The following is a 25,777-nucleotide window of genomic DNA, read 5'->3' as shown; positions in this document are numbered from 1 at the left end:
TATAGGGCAGTAAATAAGATAGTACCATGATAAAGTTGTCTTTTTTATGATATATTGATTTTGATTTGTTTTCTTGTACTTTTAATGCTAACGAGCAAAGGAATCGCTTCATACTTATTTGAAAGTGACTTCATCTTCAAACGTGTATTACTCATAGTGACACATAATATAGGCATTTAGTCGCTTTAAGAGTTAACTAGAAACACATTTGAAGGGGGTGGTGTGAAAATTCACATGGCATAAAAAAAAAATATTATTTCATTCGCGTACAAAAATAATATGCAACCGCTGAAGCAAACTAACCACTCTTTGTTTCTTTTTATGTCATGAATAAGTGATTTGGCAAAGACACTCAAATACATTCAATGCAAAGACAAAGAAGGAAGCAGCGCATGCACAGAATATTGATGAAAAATGAAAACAAAGTGGATATCAGTCTTAATCATTTTTTCCAGGGATGAAAATTAAGCAGAAAAAAAAAGAATGATACTCACTACCTCTCTTGATGCGCCTTCATCGCGCTGCCATCGCAAACCTAAAAACTATACACTGCATCGCGCTCGTCGCTATAAATGAGAAGTTATGCATGTTGAACACAATGTATACCATATTGTTCATATTTCAAAACCATTTTCCATGCAACAAAATTTGCGCATTCGATTGGTAAAGAAGTTCAAAACCAACTGACTCTCTGGAGCGCTTATACCATGAACCATACGGTGGGGTCAATGCTTATTCTACTATCAAAATGACTGGATGCCGTGCTGGACACTATACGTTTTGTAAAAAAATCGATACAAGTCAACGTTCATATTTTGTTTTTCTCTACCTTCACTAATAACTCTACCAAGTACATTTTCCATCTCTTCAAATATTTTTAGTAATGATGAGAGGATTGCGGGGAGACAGGGTCATCCCATGAGACCGACATCCACGAGACAAACGGCCCACGAGTTCGACATCGGAAAAGGGTTCATGAGGCATACAGCCCAAAAGTTCGACACTAGGCAAACAAGGTCCAATAATTCGAAATTAAGCAACCAAGACCTCCGAATTTGACATAAAGAAAAAAAAAAGGCTAACGAATTCGACACTATATAGAAGAAAAAAAAATCGACCCATGAGTTCGACATTACGGGGCTTAATGTGTCGGTCTCGTCGGCCTTGTTTACTTAGTGTCAAACTCGTGAGCCTTTTTGACTTAGTCAGATCGACTCAAGGGCCTTATTTGCTTAGTGTCGAATTCATGGGCTGTTTGACTGGTGGGCTGTACAACTCGTGGGCTGTATGGCTCTTGGGCTGTATGATTCGTGGTGTTGAACTCGTGACTACCTTCATCATCTACGACTTCAGGCAGGAGATTGACGTCGAAGAGATGCTGAGGTGTTGACACAGACAGAGCGAGGACGTCGCCGACTGCTTCGTGGAAGCCCGGGTTGGCCCCGCGACGGTAGACCACCGGCTGATGCTCGTATTGGAGGTAGTATTCCACGTGTCCCATTTCATGGTGAATGGTGATGAAATCATCCATAGTTATGTCTGTGCATTGTTTGATTCTGGACCGCCGAGTTTTAGCCCGACGAGGTGTCGAATAAGAAAATACAATTCACCTACATAGTATACCACCTTTTCTCGTGTATTACCTCCATACACTATTCCCCTTTCACTATTTCTTTTATTGCATCGCTATTGCCGTTTATAATGGTTAATAGGGCGGAGGAAAATGCATATCAGTATCACTTTCTTGAGTAGCATGCAAGACAGCATTAGGCGGAGTATGAGGCGGAATGTGATGTAGGTATGACCTTAAACCATGAATTAATGATTTTGTGACGAGCACTGAGCCGTATTTTGTTATTTTCTGGCACGCAATGACGCGGTAGTATAAAATGACGCCATTTCTGATACACGGGTAATCTTTGGCGTATAGCAATTGGTTCTCATTGTCAAGCATAGCTGAATAATGTTTAGCAACGTTTGAATGAAAAAATGCATTGGAAATGTACTCGTTGTTTTACTATCTTTTAAGTACATAGACTAAAAAGGCTAACAAGTATTCGATCTTGATCCAGCATCGCGCTTATCACAAATCAAAGGGTAAGACGGTTGTGAGATAATTATGATCATGGGGTGAGGAAAGTTTGTTGTTTGGAGACCGGCGAAAGACGAGCACGTGAAATATTGAGGCAAAGTGAAAGCGACGATGCATTTAGTGGCTGTACCCTCGTCATCCACCACTTCGTCCAGGAGGTCGACCTCGTAGAGGTGCTTGGGAGTTGTCACGGACAGGGCTAACACGTCGCCGACCGCCTCGTGGAAGCCCGGGTTGGCGCCCCCGCGGTACACCACCGGCTGGTCCATATACTGGAGAAAATATTCCACGTGTCCCATCTCGTGGTGTATGGTTATGAAGTCATCCATTGTTATGTCTGTGCATTGTTTGATTCTTGAATATTATAAGCATGAAAACAAGTATTAGACTCTAATAATTCGATCACAGACAAAAAGGAAAGAAAAGGCAAGATAGGTGATTTAACTGAACTGAACTACGCAGTCGATGTAGGCATGGTATAAAATCTGATAATATCTATTTGTCAAAATAATGCACGCAACACATCAACGGTTCTACACTAGCCTGGCGTGGAAAGGAAATTGTTACACTGGGACCATAATCATTGCAGCAATAAAGTGAGTAACGTCATGAACGTGATGAATCTAGAATACTACACGTGCATATGCGATTTCGTACGTTAATGTAATGACATCATACAGGATTTATGATAAAGGGTGAACACGGTACTTCTCCCAAGAAGAACACTATTTGTTTAGCTGACACTGTTTAGTGTTTTGTGTGAATTTGATGGGTGATAATGATTGCCTCTTCGACAGACTTTTTAGGCTGATGGGCTAATGTTGGGATGGGACGTGAAATAATGCGGAGGGGGGGGGGGGGGCAGATCAACAAACGTGACTGGCTGTGATTGCTGCGGCTACTTGATTAAATCATTATCAGATTTACTGTCAGACAATTCGCCACGGCAATCATGGTGCGGATGAGAAACATACTATAGGGCGAGGTTAAACGGGGTGAACGACCCCATTACTGCATTTCCGATACGGAGCGAAAAGACAAAATTGTGAATAAATAAGGGGGAAAATGACCAAAGACCCATGGATTTAGGCCAACGATTTCGGGCAAACTGGGCTGCCCCGTGACCGCCGGGAAAGTTTTATGACAGACAGCAGGACGTGTCCTGCGGACAGAGCTCGTCGATCGAGTCATTCGTATCGTCTTCGTACCAGTCTTGTTTGCTGCCTATAAGCCCGGACCAGCAAAACAAAAATCAAATCAGTCGGAACGCAATTATTGTGTGCATAACGGAGGAAATAACGTATTGAAAAGAAAATCTTTAAGTTCTATGGTCCTTCTGGTCGCGGTGACGGATATGACCTCAAAGTCCGAGTGTTCTATTGTCTGCGACACAAGACTGTATGAAATGGATTTGTGACCTTAAGGTATTGATCTTATGGGTCAACATAGCGATTAGTTTTCACTTTTCATTACATCTTCACATAACCCCATACCTCTTTATTGCTAATTTTCTTCATTGGTACCATTTTCTCTCTAGTAAAAGAAACAACAAAGCAAAAACATCACAAAACAGCTGGACAAGGGGAACTTGATAATCATGGTACATGCACACTATTTTAGAGAGCTGCATACATGATCTGTTGTTGGAAACAAAACTAGGCATTACAATCTTAAGGTGTTTTATGTCATTGTTCGTGCTTCACAATCACAATGTGCGAATTCCATGCTTGCTCGACATCATCTACACCAACACCCAACATCAACAAAGAGAACAGTAAAGAAAATCTTCATGCCAAGTCCTGCCGTAGAGATCGCCCCAAAGCAAATATGTGGACAATCTGCTGCAACTATTATAAGGGAAAAAAGAAGGTGTGTGTGGGGCGTACAATATAGGAGGGGTGGGGGTTGACAACTGGGCAATTAGTTTCTGGATTTCATTAATACAATGTACTCTGAATGTTCTTTAGGTGAGTCAGGAACAGTGTTACTCATGGATATGATGACAACAGTGGTGATGACATGCTCTCGTAGACTTTGTCGCACTAGACATTATTTCGAACTTAGATCACGAAGCTGTAGCTCCATGGTAGTAAGAGTAAATTAGAATCGTGATCAGAAAGATATTCTGACTCATCCGAATGTATTTGAATCTGATGCACTGTTTATTTCTATTGGCAAGACTCTGTGGCTTCGACACACCATGTTGTTATTGGCTAATATTCGAGGAAAGCCTGTAAAATGCGAAAGATCAGGCAAAAGAGCAAAAGAAAGAAATAACAACAAAAACAACAACAGCAACATCAGTACCGACAAAATTGAGGCAAATATTAAATATTTGGCCAGAAGCATGCCATTACGCCGATAATATCGAAAGAGGTGTAACAGTGTCAAAACGAACATTTCACAGCAATAACATGGACATTGTCTCTAACCAATACAAAAGGACAAATAGGCGGAATCGAACAAAATACACAAAGGAACGTAACTACCGGAAAACAGGACCGGCTCACAAAACCACACCAGGAAGTACGAAAAAAACGACGCGACTGACGAGACGCAGTACAGACACTCTTTTACCACGACCGCTATACCTAAGTCCTCCACCTTTTCATCCAAGAGGCCTATTTTGTACAGATGGCCAGGCGTGACGACAGAAAGTGCAATAGCGTCCCCTACGGCCTCGTGAAACGCGGGGTTGGCGCCCGTGCGATAGCCAACGTGGAGGTCTTTGAACTGGAGGAAGTATTGGATGTGTCCCATCTCATGGTGTATGGTGACGAAATCCTCCATAAAGACTGTGGTACACTGCTGGATTCTTGTATGAGCAAGTGACATGCAGGGTTGTTTGTTTGTTTGTTGGTTTGTTTGTTTGTTTTTTCCATAGATGATACAGGAGCGTCAATGGGTGGCAGGGACAAAGAGTGACATGATTTCATGTTTATGAACATCCTTCTTTGTAGATTTGTCAAAGCTATGCTATGTTTAGTACATTATAATACATATTCTAAGTTAAGTTCTATAATCTAAAATGAAAATGCAAACTGGGTTTTAAAATACATATCATAATATGATGAACTATAGCATATGGATACATAAATATTGTAAATAATAAAAGAGTAACCATATTATAAGGTACACGGTGTATTGTATAAAAAAAAGGCTATTATAAAAACAATATACAATGTGATAATACAAAGTGTTATATATTATGGTCATCAAAACCAAAAATTTGGTTATTCAATTCTTTTTTGTTTTTACTTAATATCGGAACAATGAAATAAGTTGCTCCCTTTAAGAGACTTGAGCCGACCGAGTCATACATAATCCATCGAAATGTTTTCATGCAGACAAAATATATTTAAAAACAAGCTATTCACATTATCATCAACCAAAACGATTTGCAATCTTTACATAAGATTTAATGTTCTCTTTCCCTATTCAAAAATGACAAGCCTTACATTCATGATTATTGATGACACTGTGAATACTTGGGCCAAACTTGTGAGACTAACATTTTGATATAAGGATTAAAAAAATGCGGCGTATTATACAGCCAAACACGTGTGGTTGTATCCACAGTAGCGGGATATGAAAGAGATTAAAATCTCTTTTGCTGGATGTACAACCACACGCGTGTGATTGTATCAATAGCCCGAGTGCGACTGGCGGGATACAGCCACATCAACACACAGATTATGCACACCACAAACCACCATTACGAAAATATCACTTAATATGTCTTTCAGTCTAAACAACTGCATGTTCTTACAGTGGTTATCACTTCATTATTTATTGTCTTTTCTTCTCCCTTTTCCAGTCTTGTCATTTTTTGTTTAACTGCAGGTTTTCTTAGGCTTCCATACAGTAAGACCCTTGCCTTGTCAGCTCTGATTCCGACTATCGAAATCAACCTATGTTCCCCAATCAATCGTAACTTTGCTTTGATTTTAAATTCACCTTATAAAACAAAAGACCGTGAGAATGGAGTGAAAGCCCTTGCACGAGGATAAAGTTGTCTGAATGGAATTAAAAAAAAAAGTGAGTTATTGAGCTTGAGAGAACCAACCTGAAGTCGACCTGGTTGTAGAAATCCCAGGCGGAAGCGTGGCAGACCACTTCCCGACCGTCAGTGGGCTTCTTGATCATGGAATGATCCCAGAATTCTTGTGGCATCTCGATCAGTCCAAGCGAAACGAAGAACTCATCGGAGACCTCGAACATCCGCAGGGGGGTGTAACCCTATCAACGCAAGATCGGCAACAGGTAGAAATGGGAGTTGGGAACTGTGAACGGGTAGCGATTGTCATCTTTCTTTCTTTTTTTTAAAGAGAACGTTAAAAACGGTATCTTGTGACCCTATTCCGCAGGACTGTCTGTCTGTAATAAGACGTTTGAGGGATGTCAGTCCGTTGACTACTTTTTATATTCATGGTATTCTTTTTTAACAGAAGACCTGCTCATATCATCAATCCATTATATCGCAGCGTGTTATTCAAATAGCCATAAGACTGAAACGAAAATTATTGAAAATATTGTTATCATAGTTATTATCACTTCGAACGACTGTCCTGATCCTTCGAAATGATACGATGGTTATCCTATTCGCTTATGTTCACTCGTAGTTGTTGCTGCTACAGCTGAATCGGTTATTACTACATTGTATTGTCATTTTTGCAGCTATTTTATATGCCATTCTTAATCTATCGATTTCAAGATCAACACTGAGAAACAAAGAGCAAAGAAAGTTACAAAAAATGCACAAAACCAAAGCAAACAGCAAACTACAGTTGCATGATTCTTTTCTTGCATTTTGAAATGACGGGAGAGAGTAATCCAACCACACTGACTTCAGCAGGTGTCCCTGCCTGGTCGGTTAGGGTTTCAAATATCTCCAAACAAACATCAAAACAAGGTTCCTGGGAGAGAAGACGACCCGTGATCGTACCTCCTCGACGAGAGTTGGTGTGATGTCGACGCTTGGCTTGTCCGGAAATGGCTGGCACAAATCGTTCAGATTCAGCCAGCTCTGCGCCCACATGTTACCTGGAGGGAAAAAATGGCACCACATATACAGGGAATGTATAGGGTACCGTCCAGTGATGAATTGATTGAAGTTTCGAAAGAACAGCAACAACTCCCAGCACGCAAGGTAAAAAATGAAATATTCTTAGGCAATTATTGTTTCAGTTCTCTGAACATTGATTAGTATTCGACTATATCAATATATATTTGACTTTTTAACTTTTTCATAGAGCGACAATCATTTTTTTTTTCGAGGGGGGGGGGGCTAACATGATATATTTTAGGTTGATGTGTAGAAAGCTATTTTTCCTTCTTCAACATTCAATTTTCATGTTCACGGATGACCTTCAATGAGAAGCGTTTAAAGTACTTGGGCACGAGTTTGTAATGTTCATCGTTCTTACGTTCACACATTCATTTCAATATAATGTGTGTGTGTGTGTGTGTTTTTACTGTAAATTTGTTTTAATTCATTTCCTTCTCTATGTCTCCTTTAACCTACAGATTAATTATCCATTTTGTTGTCAAATTTGATGTCACTAAATATGTTAGCCTTCTTACTTTTATTTGGTGTTTTTCCATAAAACCGAAACCGAATTTAAATTAAAGTTGGAAGTGGAAGGGTAGAACGAATTATTGCCCTTATTTTCAGTATTTTCTTCTTCAATTCAGAGCGATGTGCCGTTAACAGAATAAAGAATAAAGGATTTTAATTTATGTTCGCTCTATTGATGCATTGGTATATATACATTTATTCTTGAATAAACACGTTACACCTTTCAGACATAAATGAAGTCAAAGTTAATTCGCTGTTTAAACTAGTCTTAGCGCGAGCCTTGTCAGATCACGGGGCCGGCGGAACTTTTTTGGATAATGCATAGGACTACATAGGAATACATAGTGTCTAACCACTTGGGCCCCCACTTCTTTTTTTTTAACCCCGGAAGTGGCGCCAGTGTTGTACCAGATGACTGAGAAGCGCAGGTGAGGCCTTTTTTCCCTTTGCTTGTCAGCTGAGGAAACCCGGAAGTGGCACCAGTGTTGTACCAGATGACTGAGAAGCGCAGGTGAGGCCTTTTTTCCCCCTTGATTGTCAGCTGAGGAAACCCGGAAGTGGCGCCAGTGTTGTACCAGATGACTGAGAAGCGCAGGTGAGGCCTTTTTTCCCTTTGCTTGTCAGCTGAGGAAACCCGGAAGTGGCACCAGTGTTGTACCAGATGACTGAGAAGCGCAGGTGAGGCCTTTTTTCCCCCTTGATTGTCAGCTGAGGAAACCCGGAAGTGGCACCAGTGTTGTACCAGATGACTGAGAAGCGCAGGTGAGGCCTTTTTTTCCCTTGCTTGCCAGCTGAGGAAACCCGGAAGTGGCACCAGTGTTGTACCAGATGACTGAGAAGCGCAGGTGAGGCCTTTTTTCCCATCCTTGTCAGCTGAGGAAACCCGGAAGTGGCACCAGAAATATGAACTACCCCCCCCCCCCCCTTTTAAAAAGGTGGCGGTGGCCATGGACCAAGATGCCCCCTGTTTCGTAACACTGTTCTCAGCCACTATATTGGATATACAGTACAGCACGCAGTTGCTGTTTTTGGAGGCTTCGTTCCTCCAAGGTTTCAAAAGGAAAACTGTAAGTGTAATTTTCAACTTATTTTCCACATGACAGTTTTGGCACCCATTTACAGGATCATTTGTTTGTGTGTTTGTTTGTGTGTGTGTGTGTGTGTGTGTGTGTGCATGTGAGTGTTTTGCCTCCGTCTGTTTTCGGCAACTTAACTTCATCAAAATATGAATGACGATGGGGCAGAATGTCAATGACCAACTCAACTTCAAATAGCATTACATTTATAGTGAACTGTCATGAGCACCATTGAAGAAAGTTCAAAGATTAACAACCGCTTTTTAAACAAGCGTTTTATACAACGTCTCTGACGTTAACGGGCATAGTATAAGAGCCAAGACCTGTATATTTCTCAGGGCAAAACGAATGGGCAATGCAGGACGGTTGGATGAAGTGCTCCTGTCGTGCACTGTCAAAAATTGTTTTGACAGTATTTTCATTACTGTCAAGAACTGTTGAAAATAATGTCCAAAACTGTTTTGACATTATTTTCAACCTCAAAGCCTGAAGTGGTATATTGCTATAGGATGCCATGACGTAATGAGCAACTGCCCAATCGCGTCCCCAGAATCTTTGCAGATGTTGGGTAAAATACACCAGCTTATAGTTCGCACTCACGCTGATTACATTGTTTGACATCACGCCCATTATAGCCTATTATAAAGATACATTATCTTTAGCTTTTACGCCCTCGAGAGTACGGGTGATACTCATAATACCTGACTTTTGATCTATGGTTATCTGTATCTATGTCACCTTATCTCCTCCGATCAGATCAAATTATAGCACTTTCGGAAGAAGACAAATATTGACTCTCTACCCTCGTCCCTGTCCTTTAGTGACATCATCAGAATTAGAAGGAAGAAATTAAGAAAAAATCAAAACAAAAACAAAGCACAACATGATAACCGTCCCAATACGTATATATTGGCCCAGGGTCACGGGAAAAAATGATATGTAGCCATCAAATTTCAACAAGTTATCGGTGGCCCGATCGGGCAGCTTTAATTCAAAATGAATATTTATATTTCCTTTTATTTTCTGCCATTACGTTTCTCTTGCGGACAACCAATAATTCAGATTCAAAGAATTTAATGGCCTGAGCGGGCCACCAGAGAAAAACAGGTTAATGTCGAGTTCTGATGTTTGCATTATCTACCATCGGTTGATGTGTGTGTTCTCAGGTGTCTTCAAAGCTGCGTTTACAACATGTTCCCGGCAACCACGGCAGCCCCGTTTCAGGCCACCGTGGACAAATAGGAAAGGACTTGAAACAACACGGTGAGAGGGAATAGGCAAACGCGACAGGCTGTGATTGCCGTGGATGCCTTGTCAGATTTTTAAACTGTCCAAAAAAAAAAAAAAATGCCACGGCAGTCCCGGTGCTAATGAGGAATCTTGGATGCAGTGTTAAAACGGGGTGAACGCAACAAAACGGGGCTGCATGTAATAGGCCGCGGGTTACTGAAATTATTGATATTCTAGCCTGACCAGACGCCGAAAGAACAGCGTCTGATAGCTTATGTTTATCAGGGCCAGGTCTAGATTGAACAAGACTAGAATGCGAAGGGGGAAAATGTAGGAGATGTCTCATCTACCCACGGCGCACTAATACCGTTTCTGGCTAATGGGGCTGCCGTGGCCGCCGGGAACATGGTGTAAACGCAGCTTGAAAGACTCCCTTGCAATTACAGACACATATATGGTCAGCTGACTCCAAGAACCGATTGTGGCCTTTCACGTGTATAACAGCATTGCAGTATTGCCATCGAGTAATCCTACCGTCATAAATTGGATCTGAACTCTGGAACACACGCAATTTCGCTTGCGTTCGTGGTGCCCTAAATGTCAATTATCGTATTATTGAGGCATTGTTTACAGAAGTCGACTGATTTCATGATATACTTTATCACGTGTAATCATGATGTAGCAATTTAGGGGAACAAAATTGGTATTGCATAGTGCTGTATTCAATAGCACTAGTGTTATAATTGCTGTGTAAAGGTCATATTATAATCTGCCTTCCCTTCTATGAACCAATTTAAGAGATATAGAGATTATCATTAATGCACGCACGAGGGCAAAATGTCACAATGTCTTACAATTCAATTCTCCAATGATACCTAACTGGAGGAAAATTCTAGCTGTTTTATTCAGGCATGACATTTTCCTCATCTTTTCCTTCTCGTGTGTTCTAATAATTTCTTGTACACTATTTTTGTCAACGAGGAGAAGTCCTTCCAATATAACAATAGCGTCATGGCATCATTATGGAACATTATCACGTAGGTCTCGATGGAGTTTGATAAACAGAAGCTGAATCGAATGTATTTTCGATAGTCGATTAAGCTGTGTTTTATAAGTCATCGACAAAGTTCGCTGCGATTAGCACATCAGTAACTTTGACTTGAATCTATAAGAATATTTCCCAATCGATTTATGGGTTTACTTTGATCTCATGTCAAGAACATGTGACATGATACTGAAGTCACTCATAATAACGTTTACTTGAGGTGTCGTTTACAATATGTGTGTGTGTAATGTGTGTTCTCAAACGGTACAGGCTAGGGGTATGGATACAGAGTCACCCCCATAAATATAAAAACGAAAGAAGAAAGTAATAGAAGATTGGGCACCCAGAGATTGACATTGAAAGTGGCTGGAATGAATCAGATCATTAAAGAATATCTGAGCTATAGAGGAATTCTATTTTGAGCATCTATCCAAAAAGCTACGATTCTGTACTCAAGAAATGCTCTATTTCAGACAACTTACTGCTTTTCAAACTTGAACATTCCACATTATTATACCAGCCCTCCGATCACAATCGAGGAATTGATTGATTTCATGCACGGTATCTATTTCCTTTCATCGACACTTAATATTAATCTTTAATCATCATTTTTGTCAAGGAGATGTATGTGGGGAGGGGGATAGGGGTGGGGAAGGGGACAGATTCTGCGCGCATTGATAGTCTTACCAAGCACATGCGCTGGTATGGGTCCCCGAAGGTTGATGAACCTCGGTCCGTAGACATCGTAGAGCTTCCTGCGGACGTAAGCGTGCAGATTCGTGTAGAGGGGTGACAGCGTATTGTACAGATCCTGAACTTGATCCTCCAGGTCGTCCACCTCGTACCACGATCGCCAATACGCTCCATTGTCCGGTTGGTCTGTGAAAGACACGGTCGAGGGGAGGGACATGGAAATGAAGAGAGGGAGATCACAGAACATAAGAAAAGATGGGTGTGAGTGTCAGTGATGCCGGCAGGAAAAAAAAAAGTAGAGAGGAAATGAGAGCGGGAGGATAGGAGGGTAGATATAGAGGAGGAGGAGGAGGAGGGGGAGGGGAGAGGAAGGGAAGGTGAGCGAGATAGGTCATCACTCATGGTAGAGGAAGAGAATCATTCTTAATATACCAAAGCTTGAGGATGAGTAATTAACGCGAGACATCAATCATAATTGCTATACAACGTATGGTGACAAGTCAATGCTATCCAACGTGCATCACAGCTGCAACAATCACTAAAGGTGATGCGGCGAATCCCCGTTCTCCGGCGTCGCCATAGCGACGGAGGTGAGGCAGGTTTAGATGCAGGTTTTACTTTTGTCTGCAAAGGACCCAACAACATAGACCTGGCGTGATGTCAATAACAGCCAACTATGGTGGAATTTTGAATTATTAAGGGGGAACTCGTCACCTCCGAAATTAAAGAGCAATGGTTTAGAGCAAATTGATCGTGATGGAGCCTCTGATTATACATCGTCCCAATTCAAAGGCGACACTTCCTGCGCCGAAGGGCAAAGCTCAAAAGCCTCAGCCGCCAAGGGTTACGCGACAGTCGGAAGAAGGGTAAAAAAAAGCTTCCTCAAGTGTGCCTGAAGTGTTGCTATAGTCTCCGCTTGGCGGCAGGACGCATTGAGCGGCTCTCAAGTAGTCAAGCGAATGATTTTATAGCAGTGTTTATGTGCTCATTAGTTCGAGTCAAATTATTCATGGGCGACAGTGGACATGATGAAAGAATAATAAAAGCTCAACCGTTTGATGAATGATTTAAATTAGATCCTCACTCTAAATCTACCCCCGTCATCGGGCTCCGTCACGGCAGCAACTAATAATTCTTATTGTTTTAAATTTTACAGGACACGGTCAGCCTCCATCCTAAAAGCTTATCATCTGATAACACGAAGTAACTATTACCATGGTAACGTACCTGCAAGTGAATATGTCATAAGTGACAAGTTACTCACTAGTTCGATTCACTGATCACCCTCTTCTTTAAAGAATTTAAGATTCCGATTCAATTTTCCAAAGTACAAGTGACACATCTGTCTGCTAATTTCTGGAGCTAATTCCCTTCAAGTGGCATTAAAAAGTGAATGAGAGACAAAGGGGACGAAGCTTAAGGGACATACACGATCACAAGGTTTTATCGCAGTTGTCAGCGTTTCTTATTTCGCTTTCAATACACCTTTTATAAAATAAGCACATTATTTTGTGATAATGAAACGTTTCTCAAGATCGATGTTTATGAGTAGTGAATTTACAATACCGTTCGCTTGAGCTGCCATATTTTTAAGTTCCACGTAGCGGGCGTAGTCAACCCTCGCCGGCGCGCCCACCTCAGCCCGCCAGGCATCCCACGCCCAGTAGAGTTCCGCGTAGTCCCGAGATGTGGCCATTATGCGAGTCAGATCTGCCGGTGCAGGAGATGACCAGAAAAACAGTAGGGTCAGCCTCTGTACCTTATCCAACTGGACCAGGTCCAGATTAGAAAACGAAAACAATCACAAAACAGCAATGACACATATCGAAGCCCCCCTCCCCAGTACCATTATATACGAAATAAATGCAAATTCCGCTCAATAAATTGCAGTAGCCATGACGCAGTATAACTATAAAAGCAATGGTCATAGTTCGATCTGGTAGTTATTTTGGTAGCTGCAATATTGCCCCTTCATTGGTCACATTTACTAATCAGGATTCCTATGGGATGTAAGCTGGCAGAAACTATGCAGGAACTACATTAATACCTGTCACTGGCTCCATCACATCTCTGCATTAAACACTAGAATTAACACACTGTCAGAATTGTATCTAGCTAAAATCTATCGAACACCAGATCATTATTTTACCAGGCTCCAGCGAGTAACATGTGCCGTCTTCTTTGCACGGTTTTCCGGTCGAGTAGCGAGTCTCCATGTTAGCAAGCAGGTTGGTCAACTGCGATAAAAAGAAAGATGATTCAAAAACAGCTTCAAAATAAGGCTCTCATACAGGCTTACATAATCTTGCTTGCATTCTAAACAGGAAAAAAACCGACAACAACAAGAAAAAACAAACAACATGGAAATAAACATCAAAGAGTCACCCAACAATTGTATCCCGATAATCAGTAAGCAGTTTCTCCACCAATAGCAGGCACAATTCCATTTCAGAAGAAGGGGACGCAAATAACAGAATTAAGGAGACTTCCAGGTCATCTGAAGATATAGCGAAATATTATATACTAGTATCTTTGTTACTCGTTATATACGGCAGAGCATCTTAAGTTAATCTTATTAAGGGAAGAAACAAGTGTCATATTAGAAATACCCTAAAGCACTTGTGTCACGACATTCAAAGTTGTCGATTAATCTCTGCTCATTCACACATTGTATCGTATCACTCTGATTTTAAACCTATTATATTCTGCTTATAAGGATTATGTATAGGAACGTTCATACTTGAATTAATTAGAGAAAATTACCTTATCATAAAAAAAGAAATATAAGAAAAAAAAGGTGTATCAACGAGAATGAGCTGTGATTCATCAACATTTCGAAATACTATATACATGTATATAACAGTCGTTCCCCATATTAAGCAGGACAGAGGAGTTTTAGTGGTTGCAATTGGAATAGGTTTGGCGAATCTTCACCCATTTTTAGGTGCATTGGGTGGAAGTTAAAAAGTCAAACCTGTCTCTAGATAACGGCAAATCAAGGAACACGAAAAGACTGCAGTTATAGACAGGTGATCACTACAGACGAATGACCTCAGGGTTGACTATATTATTGTACGAAGTGAGACAACTCATGACATGTGTTTGTCTTATACCTCTTCCAGATCTTGTTCTCCAAGAGCGGCATCACCAACGTAGACGAGTTTGTTGAGCTGGCGCTCCGTGTCGAAAGAGAACCCCGTCCGGTTAAACTTGAGAGCCTCGAGTCGCATCTCAGCTGAAAAGGCCGATGCTTCCAAGCTCGCTTCAACCTGCGAGAGAGGTTAAAAACAAAAATGGTTGAAATAAGGGATATTGCTATATCGATTTTTTGAAATATGTAGATATCTAGCAAGTTAGGTGTACAATGGATAGAGACGTACATAATGTACACACATACTTACGTATACACGTACATACGCACACATAACATATACATATATACATACATACGCACATACACACATACATAGGCATACATAGGCCTGTCCATTTGATGAGCCTGCCTTATACATGCAACATACAGTGTAGGCCTACATAAAATACATGTTACGTACAGTGTAAAGTAGCTTTAAAATACAGCCTCTTTGCTATTTTTGGACCTCCCTTTTCTTTTTTTTTTTTGCTTCTTTATCAAGGTACTTTAGTTTTCCCCCATCTTGTCAACACCATACCCATATGGCTGTATAATGAGAACGATAATTTTGACATCATATTTTTATATAATCCCGCGATGGTACTTCTTAGATGACCAATCAATGGCCGTTACTCTGAAAGTGAGATGCGGGGTTTTTTTTAATTCAAACATAATAGATTATAGGACAGTGAATGACAAAATAAATTAAAGATGCGATATCAATGTGGTAGAGTAAACATATTTCTGATATTGTCTTATTGATTCAAGTGTCTGAGTTCGCAATAAGGAATTATGGTTTACAGTGCGATTCACAGTGTACTCTAATTTAAACTGTGAGTGTGACGTAGAACAATTAAATGCTTTAAAAAGTTAACATAATGTCATGAATACATAATTTCCACCATCGCGATAATTCAAAATAGTATGAATATATTAGTATGATCTAAGTCCCAAGCAGCACCATCATAAGCCATGGGAAAGGGTAAGAAATGTCTGCCATCATAAGACATCTCCTATATACATAATTGACTACCTGATCGTCTGTAAATCATTGCGTGTCTGCTTACATTATTTTTACATGCTTAAAGGACCTATGCTTGCTGACCAAATTGATTTGTAGTTTCATGACCATCATTAAGTGGCTTACAGAATATCTTTGTATGGGTCATACTGATAACATCTATGTTTTATAATTATTCCCTTATTTGGTATCAGTAAATCACCGTTTCTCTCTCACAGACACTGATTATTCGGGGCTTTCAGCCAAACAAGCTTGCTTTCATGTAGGTCCCATCATACTTGTACAACGCCATTTCGATTTCGACCAGTTATCATTGTGTTATCATGTATGTATATATTATACATATATATATTTGTTTTGTACATTGTCGACAGGATATAAGAGAACTTGTACTATTATTCTTAATGTAATATTGATATATGAGAAGTATGAAATGAATAAAAATTGTTTTGTTATTATCATTATTATTATTATTATTATTATTATTATCATTATCATTATTATTATCATAATTGTTATCATCATCATCATTATTATTATTATTATCATTATTATCATTATTACTTGGATCCGCCCTAAAAAGAAGCTTCCAAACAAAAATTCTTTCAATAACATCAGCGGTCGATCATTGCTTACTTTTTGAAATGACTAACAAAAGACATTTGAATGCACCTTCCCCTAAACTGAACATAGTTTGGATGTTTCATACAATATCGTTTGCTTATCATGTTAATTAGTAACGTGGAAACATGCAATTTACGCAATGGTGAGTTTAAAGGGTATATGAAGGTGAATTCCAATGTCTTTTTTGTTAGTAGTTTACTAGTAGCATTGATAGTACAGATGACAGACTCTTTGCTTGGAAACTTTTGTGAGCAGATCCAAGTACCGTAATCTGAAAGAAAAAATATAGCAGAAAAATATTATGAAATAAATTGCCAATATTTGCTTTTTTTGACCACGTATTATCAACTAACGATCATGGCAGTATAAGTCCGCACAAGTTAACATGCGTTTCATATTGCATATGTCCTTTATCATGTTTGATTTGACTTAAATGATTTGATTTATTCACAAAATGCATACACATACATTATGCACAAATAATATAGATAGTTTGCAAGGAATATGTCATATATATTTTTGTGTGGATCGTCATAAGCTATTCAAAGCTTGTCTGGGACGTCATAGGCAGGTAGGCAGATAGACACCAATAAATAAATAAATAGATTGATAGGTACTGCTAGACAGATTATGCAGGTGGGTGAAGTTCTTATGTATCTAGGTAAGAGACACCGAAAATCACATGATCTTGTATATTCTTACGACAGAGCGAAATAAGGTATGTACAGACACAGTATGAAATGTGAAGGTATAGAGGCGTTTGTTGTCATGTACCAGATGACTATTCAGACGACTGGAAAAGTAATCAGTATCAAGACAATTAAAACGACAGACAAATATAGATACAGAGACAGCTATAGTGATATGCGTGCGTATATGGAAGAAGACAAGAAATACCAAGATAAAATCTAGAGAGAGGACTATATGAGAAAGAGAGAGAGACAAACAAAATTGTTTGACGTAAACACATTTTGATGATGAAATTTGTGGGTGTCGAGCGGAGTTTCAATTGTACATGTACTTCAACTATGTGATGTATCGCCGCCAAATATTTTTCCCAGTCATAATCACATCACGCTATCAGATCTGCCAAAGTTAAGCAGAAGCACTCTCATTAATTTCGACTCTTAAGTGGATTATAACTATGATTGTGTGACGGCACGCAAGTGTTCCGGTTGATTTGTGTTTGTGTGTGGGTGCGTGTGCGTGTGTGCGTGCGTGTTTGTATGTGTGTTGTGTGAGTGTGTGTGTATGTGAGTGTGAGAGCGTGAATTTGTACGTGTGTATGTGATAATGGTGTTGTGTGTGCGTGTGTGTGAGTGTGTGTGTGTGTGTGTGTAGTGCGCGAATAAATGCCCTTGAACTGGAAAGTGCAATCAACCTTTCTGTTATATAATTTCCAAGGAGGTATCAGATTGAGAGAAGAAAAACAACAACTGCATATTGGATGAATACTGAAAGTAATCAAGGAAAAGGGTGAATATTAATTAAAATTGAAGGGTTAGATGGTATGGATCCGAAAATCAACTCTATATTAGTGCCCCATGATACATTTTACCAAGATTGAGGCTGTGGAGTGAAATCAATGAAAAGATGGGATTCATTCCCTGCATAATATGACTTATGATTTTCATAGTTTCCATTTTCTGTGAATTTTGCTGATTGATATCATATGAAATGATTTGATATGATAACTCAACTGCAAATACTGCAAATATCGCTGCTCCTGCTGCTGCTATAAGCTATCATAATTCTACTACACAGTGGCGTATCTAGGGGGGGGGGGGGGCAAGGGGGGCACGTGCCCCGGGCGCCACTCCTTGGGGGCGCAAAAAACGAAAAAAACGAAGAAAAGAAGAAAAAAAAAACGAAGAAGAAGAAGAAGAAAAGAAAAAAGAAGAAGAAGAAGAAGAAGAAGAAGAAGAAAAAAAAAACTCGCCCGGAAGAGGGGGGGGGGGCAGAAAACCAAATCAAACAAGATAAAAACAAAACATGATGATGACGCGGACAAAATGACAATGTTTATTGTGTTCACACAAGAATTCCATGTTCCGTAAGCTGAAATACAAAAATTTTCGGCGCGGTCGCTGCGCTCGCTCGCCAAATATATATCTAACCCTCTACTCCCGACCCAACACACCGCCCTGGGCTGGGGCTACCAGCGGCAGGGGATGGCTGGGCTCGCGCCCGGTCTGTAAGACGCGAGGGGATTTGGTTAGTGCACTCTTATAAATAGACACACCTGCCACATCATCAGCAATTCATTAAATTAATTTACGGACAAAAATTAAGGAAACATTGCATCAAATTCATAAAATTAATTGCCTTTTATTCAAGGGGAAAATCTCCTCTTGTTCAATCAATTTCTATCCATAATTACTTGACACTGGCGGTTCAAACACTATTACACAATTTAACTGGGCATGCGCATAACAATCTCATCTCGGTTATTGTACTTACATACAGCTTCGGGTGCAAGTGCAAAAGGGGGGGGGGGGTTAATTGGGAGGGGAAATTGTCCGTGGATTACTGCAATCATGTACGGAAGTCCTTCCTTCGCTCAGTCCTTTTCGCTAGCACTACATGTAACTCTGCTGATGGCTGCCTTCGTCGCCTTCGACCCGTACCGCTTCCGTCGCACCGGCGGCTCGTCGCAGCATCTCCCTAACGGCTGGTATGCGGCTGCGTCGATCTGGCTGTCTGGGCTTCGCTCCACCTGCTCCTCAGCCTCATCGGGATATTAGTGGGCATCAGGGGTGGGGGTTGTGCACAATTCACAATCACTTTTTACACGGCAACTCATCGGACAGTGGCACGGCTAGGCGTTACCATTAGGATCAAATTCCGATTTTTCCGCTAATTATATTGTCATTCGGAATTACCAGCCGTTCCCCACATCAGAAATTAAAGTTCGGCCCACGGCACTACATCTTAATGAATGGTCTGGCAAAATCAATCATTGTTCAGGACGACACCCCACTATAATTCAATTCAGTCCACCTGTGTGTTGCCAAACTCGGTCTTTCCTCACAAACGTTCAAAGGGAAATTATGCCAACGGGCTACATCTTCAAATCTGCTGCTCTGAGGACTTCATCTTTGCTAAACTTAAATATCTGACAGAGTTCTCTCTCGAGCCGGGCAAAAGTTCTCGCAAGAATTTGCTCGCAGAAGTCTCTCCCAAAAATGTGCGCAGAAATCTGGGCGGAATTTCCCCCCAAAAGTGGGTGCCGGAAATTGTCTTGAAATGTCTGCAGAAATCTATCTCGAAATGTGCAAAATTCTCCTGAAAATCTAAAATTCTGAAAAATCTGTCTCCTCCCTACCATGCATGCCCTTTTAAACTAACCCTTAAATCCCTCCTACAATTCCATTATCCAATCATTTTAATTAATTTCCCACACCTGAATTATTGACACCCCTCTTTCGACCAATCCGCTTACCTGTCCCCAACTTGACCCTCTCCTCTCACCTGTGTAACCTACCTGCGTTTCGAACCCAACCTGACACTCTCCCTTCCTCCTAATATTTATAAAACAAAACCTAGCTTCGCTACGAGCCCTTTAACTTACTCCTCCGGTAGGATTCCCAATTTAACTCGCACTACCACAATATTCTCGTTAAACACTTCAACTCCTCGTCAAACATCTACTCCTAACATCCTGCCGGTCCTATCTATTTCTTTATTCCCTTAAAAATCACCTGATGTCTATCAAATGTCCTTCTTCTTTATTCCCTTTGTCTGATTCCCTACAATGTCCTACCATGCCCTAAGCCCGCTGTCTGAACCTTATTCCCTTCCCTTTTATTCTCTTTACTCCTTCACCCTGTGCTTTGCCCTATCTTCTTCCTGACCTTCTAAATTTTTATTATTCTCTTTATAATACCCATCCTATTCGGAAGCCCCCTATTTTCAGCTCGTTACATCTTCCCCCCTGTTCACAAAATGATGTCCTCATCATTTCCCTTCAGCCCGGTCTTGCTTTCCCTACCCTTTAACCAGGAATGCCTGTGGGGAACCAACTCTGTCATGTCGCCAGCCACTGTCAGCGAAAATATTTACAACATATATGCATAACATCAAACCCTAACCACATGCCACATAAATTTCAACAACACAATGACTCCTAAACTGAACACTCATGACATTATACACTATTCAAACGGAGGCACAGCGTTCTAGCTAACGAAACCTCCCATAAAGAGGCAACCACATGCTTAACCAAAGCATTTCCCGAATTTCTTACTGCTACGACTATTTACATGCACTGGTTGATGCTCGCGAATACAATCAAATAAGCATATAATCATCGTAATATCATTCACAACATTAAATAACGTCAACCAAAACGATGAATGGGTAGGCTAAATTCTGGCCCTCCTTCCTATATAATAACATCACATCAATTTTCCGAAGCACATCTCCTTAATTGTTGCTTCATTACAAAAAAAACTATCCTCCTTCACTACACCGTCAACTCGATGGCCAATCGATTATGTGATATGGAACATCGGTGACCGCCCCTAAGGCACATATCCATTAACAAATTAACAATATTCCCTATGCGAACGTAAGGGCAGCAAACTGGTAGGCTAAAATTGGCCAATTTCCTATTCAGAATTGCTACATTGACTTGTCAGCACAAATCTCCTTAGTCCTTGCAAAGGTACAAAAAAATATATCCCTACTTCCAACTCCGTCAGCTTGATTACTAAATCGATTAAAAGAGATAGCACATCAACCGACCGCTCCGTAACACAAAACACAACATTATCCAACATTACATAATAAAACACAAAGCATAAAACAGCAAAACCAGCAGGCTGAATTTTGGCCATTCGCCTATTTTGCAATTACTGTATTGATTTATGAAAATCACAAATCTGCTTATTCTGAACTAGGGCGTCCCCTATGTGGAGACTCCGCATCTTCCTCCAATTGGAGCATAATGACACGTAAACACTCTGCAATATAGCGCTTTGCAACTCTTCTCACATTATCATTACAAAGCAACACCAAAACCAATACAACAATACTTTCTGTTACAGATAAGAAAGCAAAAATACACTTCACTAACAAAATTATACACAAGACATGAACAATAGTGGACCTACTTAAGGTCTCCACAACTGGCTGTACAATACCTCTTTGTACTTGGGAATACGCCAACCTCTCGGGAGCGCGGGAGCACCTTTGTGACCTCCTCAAAGGAGGATCTTCCTCTAACGAGGCGGCTTCTGGCTCGTCCCGAGGGGCAGGCACGTCCCCTGGGGCTTCAACTTGTTCCTCAATTTCTTCGTTACACGGTTTGGTATCTACTACCTCTTCCAGTTCAATACATTCTTCCCTATCATTACTATCTCCTTCCCTAACCTCTGTTGTTACATTATCAATGGATGGGTCCAACTCCCTAACATTATCCTGCGACCCATTGTCAATTATTTGATTAATTTCATCGGCGACATTCGGCTCTACACGCCAAGCGACGGCCTCACCCCGCCCTACATCCTGAGTTTCATCCTCTACTACTTCAATTTCACTTGGGGGAGGGGAGCTGACATTTTGTTTTCGCTTGGGGCTGACGGCCCGGGTCACCTTAATAGGAATAAAATTACAAAGCATTAATAAATTTCTATGGAGCATTCGCATCCTCTTTCCCCCCGTTTCTGATCTTACTTGATACACCGGTATATCTACGTTGGGCTGCCCCACTACAATATGCACATCCCTACCCCACCTATCGGCTATTTTCTGTCTTCCCTTTAACCCTACGTTACGCACTAATACCCTATCCCCAACTTCAAGTTTATTCTCCCTAGTGTTGGCGTCGTACCTTTTCTTATTCTTATCTTGGACTAACTGATCGGTTTCCACCGCAAGTTTGTAAGCATGTTCCAGTCTTTCTCGGAGGCACGCCACGTACTCATCGGAGGAGATAAACTCCTCTCCTTCCCTAGCCCCTAACAAAGCATCTACCGGTAATCTTGGATGGCGTCCAAACATTAAGAAAAATGGGGAGTGTCCAGTGGACCCGTGCTTGGTAGAATTATATGCATGGACGAGAGTTGACACATGCGCTTTCCAATTCCGTTTCTGCTCTTCAGGCAAAGTGCCGAGCATTCCCAACAGCGTTCTGTTCATGCGCTCGCAGGCGCCATTACCCTGGGGGTGGTAGGGGGTTGTCCTAGTCTTCTTTACGCCGACCAATTTACATAATTCATTAATTGTCTGGGATTCAAAATTTCGACCTTGGTCAGAATGTAACCGCTCGGGGAAACCGTAGGGGAGAAAAAAGTGCTCATACAGTGCTTTGGCTGTAGTGGTAGCTGTTTGGTTCTTAGTCGAGACGGCGACGGCATACCGAGTGAAATGATCGGTTATTACCAAAATATTTCCGCAACTGCCCTGACCCTCTTCCACAGTAAGGAAATCCATACAAACTAATTCCATTGGGCGTGTGGTTCTAATGTTCACCAAAGGGGCTGTGTTTTGCGCTGCCGGCGCGCCCTTCCTGCGCACGCACCGCTCACATGTTCCTACAAAATGCTTCACATCCTGCCCCATGTGAACCCAATAAAATCTACTTCGGACTAAATCCAGTGTCTTCTCAACACCGAAATGACCATGTTTGGAATGTAATAGATCTAAAACAAACTCCCGTCGGCTTGCAGGCAATACCAGCTGATATTGGGTGCTTCCATCTACCAGTCTTCTCCTATAGAGTACTCCCTCCCGTAATTCTAATTTATCCCATTCTCTCATTAAACATTGTACCTCTGGACTTTCCCTCTTTAATTCTTTCCTTGGGGGTAACCTATCACTCGATTTCAAATCAATTACTCTACTTATGTGGGGGTCGGTCTGCTGTTCCTTGCACCAGTCAAGGGGGCCACCTAAGGGGTCAGCGTCATTCGTATCTGGGGAGGGGGGTGGGGCGTGTACCAGTCCGTCATGTCCTACTACTTCCACTAAGGGGGTACCTGTTTCTCGGGCTTCTCCTAGCCCCTGGGCCACGGCGGTGATCACCGAGTGAACTACTGTGGGTGCCACATCACCCTCTGTCTCCTTACTATGGGACTCTGTCTGGGGGTGGGGGTTCCTTGACAAAATGTCAGCGTCGATGTTAGTCCTACCTGTTCTGTAAGTCAAGGTCAACTGATAATTTGCCAAAGCAGCCAACCATCGGTGTCCGGTCGCGTCCAACTTTGCAGTGGTCAACACATAGGTCAGGGGGTTGTTGTCGGTGTACACATGGGTCTCGTTACCATAGAGAAAATCGTGGAACTTCTCCGTAACGGCCCACTTAAGGGCTAAAAACTCTAACTTATGGGCGGGGTAATTGCGCTCTCCCTTGTTAACTGCGCGGCTACCGTACGCAATAACGCGCTCCCTCCCTTAATTGTCCTTCTGATATAACGCAGCACCTAAACCGGTCCTACTCGCGTCCGTGTGCAAAATAAAAGGCTGGGAAAAATCCGGGTACTGTAACACTGGGGCAGAAATTAATTTGGCCTTTAATGTTTGAAACGCTTCCGCTTGCCGTGCCCCCCAGGTCCATGGTGGGGGTGGTTTCATGCTCTTCTTTCCCTTCTTCCCCCCTGTCCCCCCTAATAATTCGTACAATGGGCGCGCTACGCGGGCAAAGTTCGGCACGAACTTTCGATAATAGCCGGCCAAACCTAAAAAAGCTCGCAGCTCGCGTTCGTTTGTGGGGGTAGGCCATTGATCGATGGTGGCCGTTTTCCCAGGGTCCGTTGCTATGCCCTCCTCCGAAATCACGTGGCCCAAATAACTAACCTTCGACTGTAGTAAGTGACATTTGGAGGGCTTCAGCTTGAACCCATGGGTGGCCAATCGGTCAATGACCTTGCCCAAGCGCTCGGTGTGTTCTTCTAAGGTACTACCAAAAACTATGATGTCGTCAAGGTATACAACGCAGCACGTATGATTTAACTCACCTAAACACCTCTCCATAGCCCTTTGGAAGGTCGACGGGGCATTGCAGAGTCCGAAGGGCATCCGGTTACACTCCCAATGACCAAAAGGGGGTGGCAGAACGAAGGCAGTCTTGGATTTATCCTCCTCCGCTATTTCGATCTGCCAATATCCCGCCTTCAGGTCAAGGGAGCTAAACCACCGGGCACCCCCCATCATCTGCAGCACCTCGTCCACCCGCGGCAGGGCATAAGAATCCCTAACTGTACGTTGATTGAGTTTCCTAAAATCTATGCAAAAACGCATGGACCCGTCTTTCTTGCGTACTAACACTACTGGGCTTGCGTATGGGGAATAAGATTCGCGAATTACGCCTGCGTCCTGCATTTCTTGTAAATGCTTCCGCACTTCCTCGTACTGACCGGGAGGAATTCGCCTATATCTCTCGTTTATGGGGGCGGGGTCTACCAAGGGGATTTTGTGTTCCACGATTTTACTATGGCCTATGTCCGTCTCTGAGGTGCTAAACGCACCACTGTATTGTCCTACTAACTGTTTAACGCGGTCGATAGCCGCTTCCGGGGCGCTAGACTCCGAAAAATCTAACTGGGAGGCAACTATCTCGGCCTGGGATGGGGGACTCTCAATTACCTGCTCTTGGGACTGTACAGTAGTGAGTTCCTCACACAAATATACCTCCCCCAATTTGGCATGTCGGGGAATCCACAATGTGCTGTCTGTCGGGTTTTGAACTACAACTGGGATACTCTGCTCTTTTTGCACCTCTTCACTAACTGTCACTAAGCCTGACTCGACAACTAACCCTGACGGGAGGTTGTGAAATTTCGGCTCAAACACCACATCATACTGGACTGGGGATGGACGTAACTTAATCTTAGCGGACACGACAATGGCCTTTTGGGCCGGGACGGGGACCGCTTTTCGACTGGCATTTCGAGCTACACCTAAATTGCCCTTAGCGTTCGGGGAGTTTGGGCCGCTGACGGCCGCGTAGACTAGCTTCCAGGCGGCAGTCACGCCCTCCATAGTCCCAGACTCTTCGAGAAAACGGGGTCCTACGGTCTCCCTCCCTAATCTAACACACTCGCGTATTACATTGACACCTACACACATGGGGACGGTTTTGTTGTACGGGGTCTCGGGGACAATCAAAATCAAACTACTTACTGGGGTTTTCCCTGCCTGGGGGAGGGCCCCGTCAAATGAAATGTCTACTTCAATATAGCCAAAATAAGGGACGGCATTCCCATTTGCCGCCTCGACCCTTATCAAATTGTCGATCTGGTGTAGGGGGAACCTCGATAAATAACGTCTATAAAACCCCTCTGA

The 25,777-nt window shown here is 41.9% G+C and overlaps 1 protein-coding gene across 1 annotated transcript in view; it reads right to left on the bottom strand.

The window, feature by feature from the left end:
* LOC139741887 (angiotensin-converting enzyme-like) overlaps nucleotides 1-25,777 on the bottom strand; it is a 65,056-nt gene that overhangs the window by 5,432 nt on the left and 33,847 nt on the right. The window contains exons 2-8 of the mRNA XM_071652462.1: nucleotides 14,828-14,983; nucleotides 13,864-13,951; nucleotides 13,281-13,424; nucleotides 11,709-11,900; nucleotides 7,038-7,135; nucleotides 6,159-6,331; nucleotides 1,333-1,556 (exon numbers count right to left, since the gene is read on the bottom strand). Of these exons, the coding sequence (XP_071508563.1) occupies nucleotides 1,333-1,556; nucleotides 6,159-6,331; nucleotides 7,038-7,135; nucleotides 11,709-11,900; nucleotides 13,281-13,424; nucleotides 13,864-13,951; nucleotides 14,828-14,983 (1,075 nt within the window). The remainder of the gene's footprint in view (nucleotides 1-1,332; nucleotides 1,557-6,158; nucleotides 6,332-7,037; nucleotides 7,136-11,708; nucleotides 11,901-13,280; nucleotides 13,425-13,863; nucleotides 13,952-14,827; nucleotides 14,984-25,777) is intronic.

This window comes from Diadema antillarum, unplaced genomic scaffold (assembly GCF_040938485.1).
Source record: "Diadema antillarum isolate AM-2024a unplaced genomic scaffold, OU_Dant_1.0 seq00000961_RagTag, whole genome shotgun sequence".
NCBI lineage: Eukaryota > Metazoa > Echinodermata > Echinoidea > Diadematoida > Diadematidae > Diadema > Diadema antillarum.
This window is presented reverse-complemented; position numbering and strand designations above follow the sequence as displayed.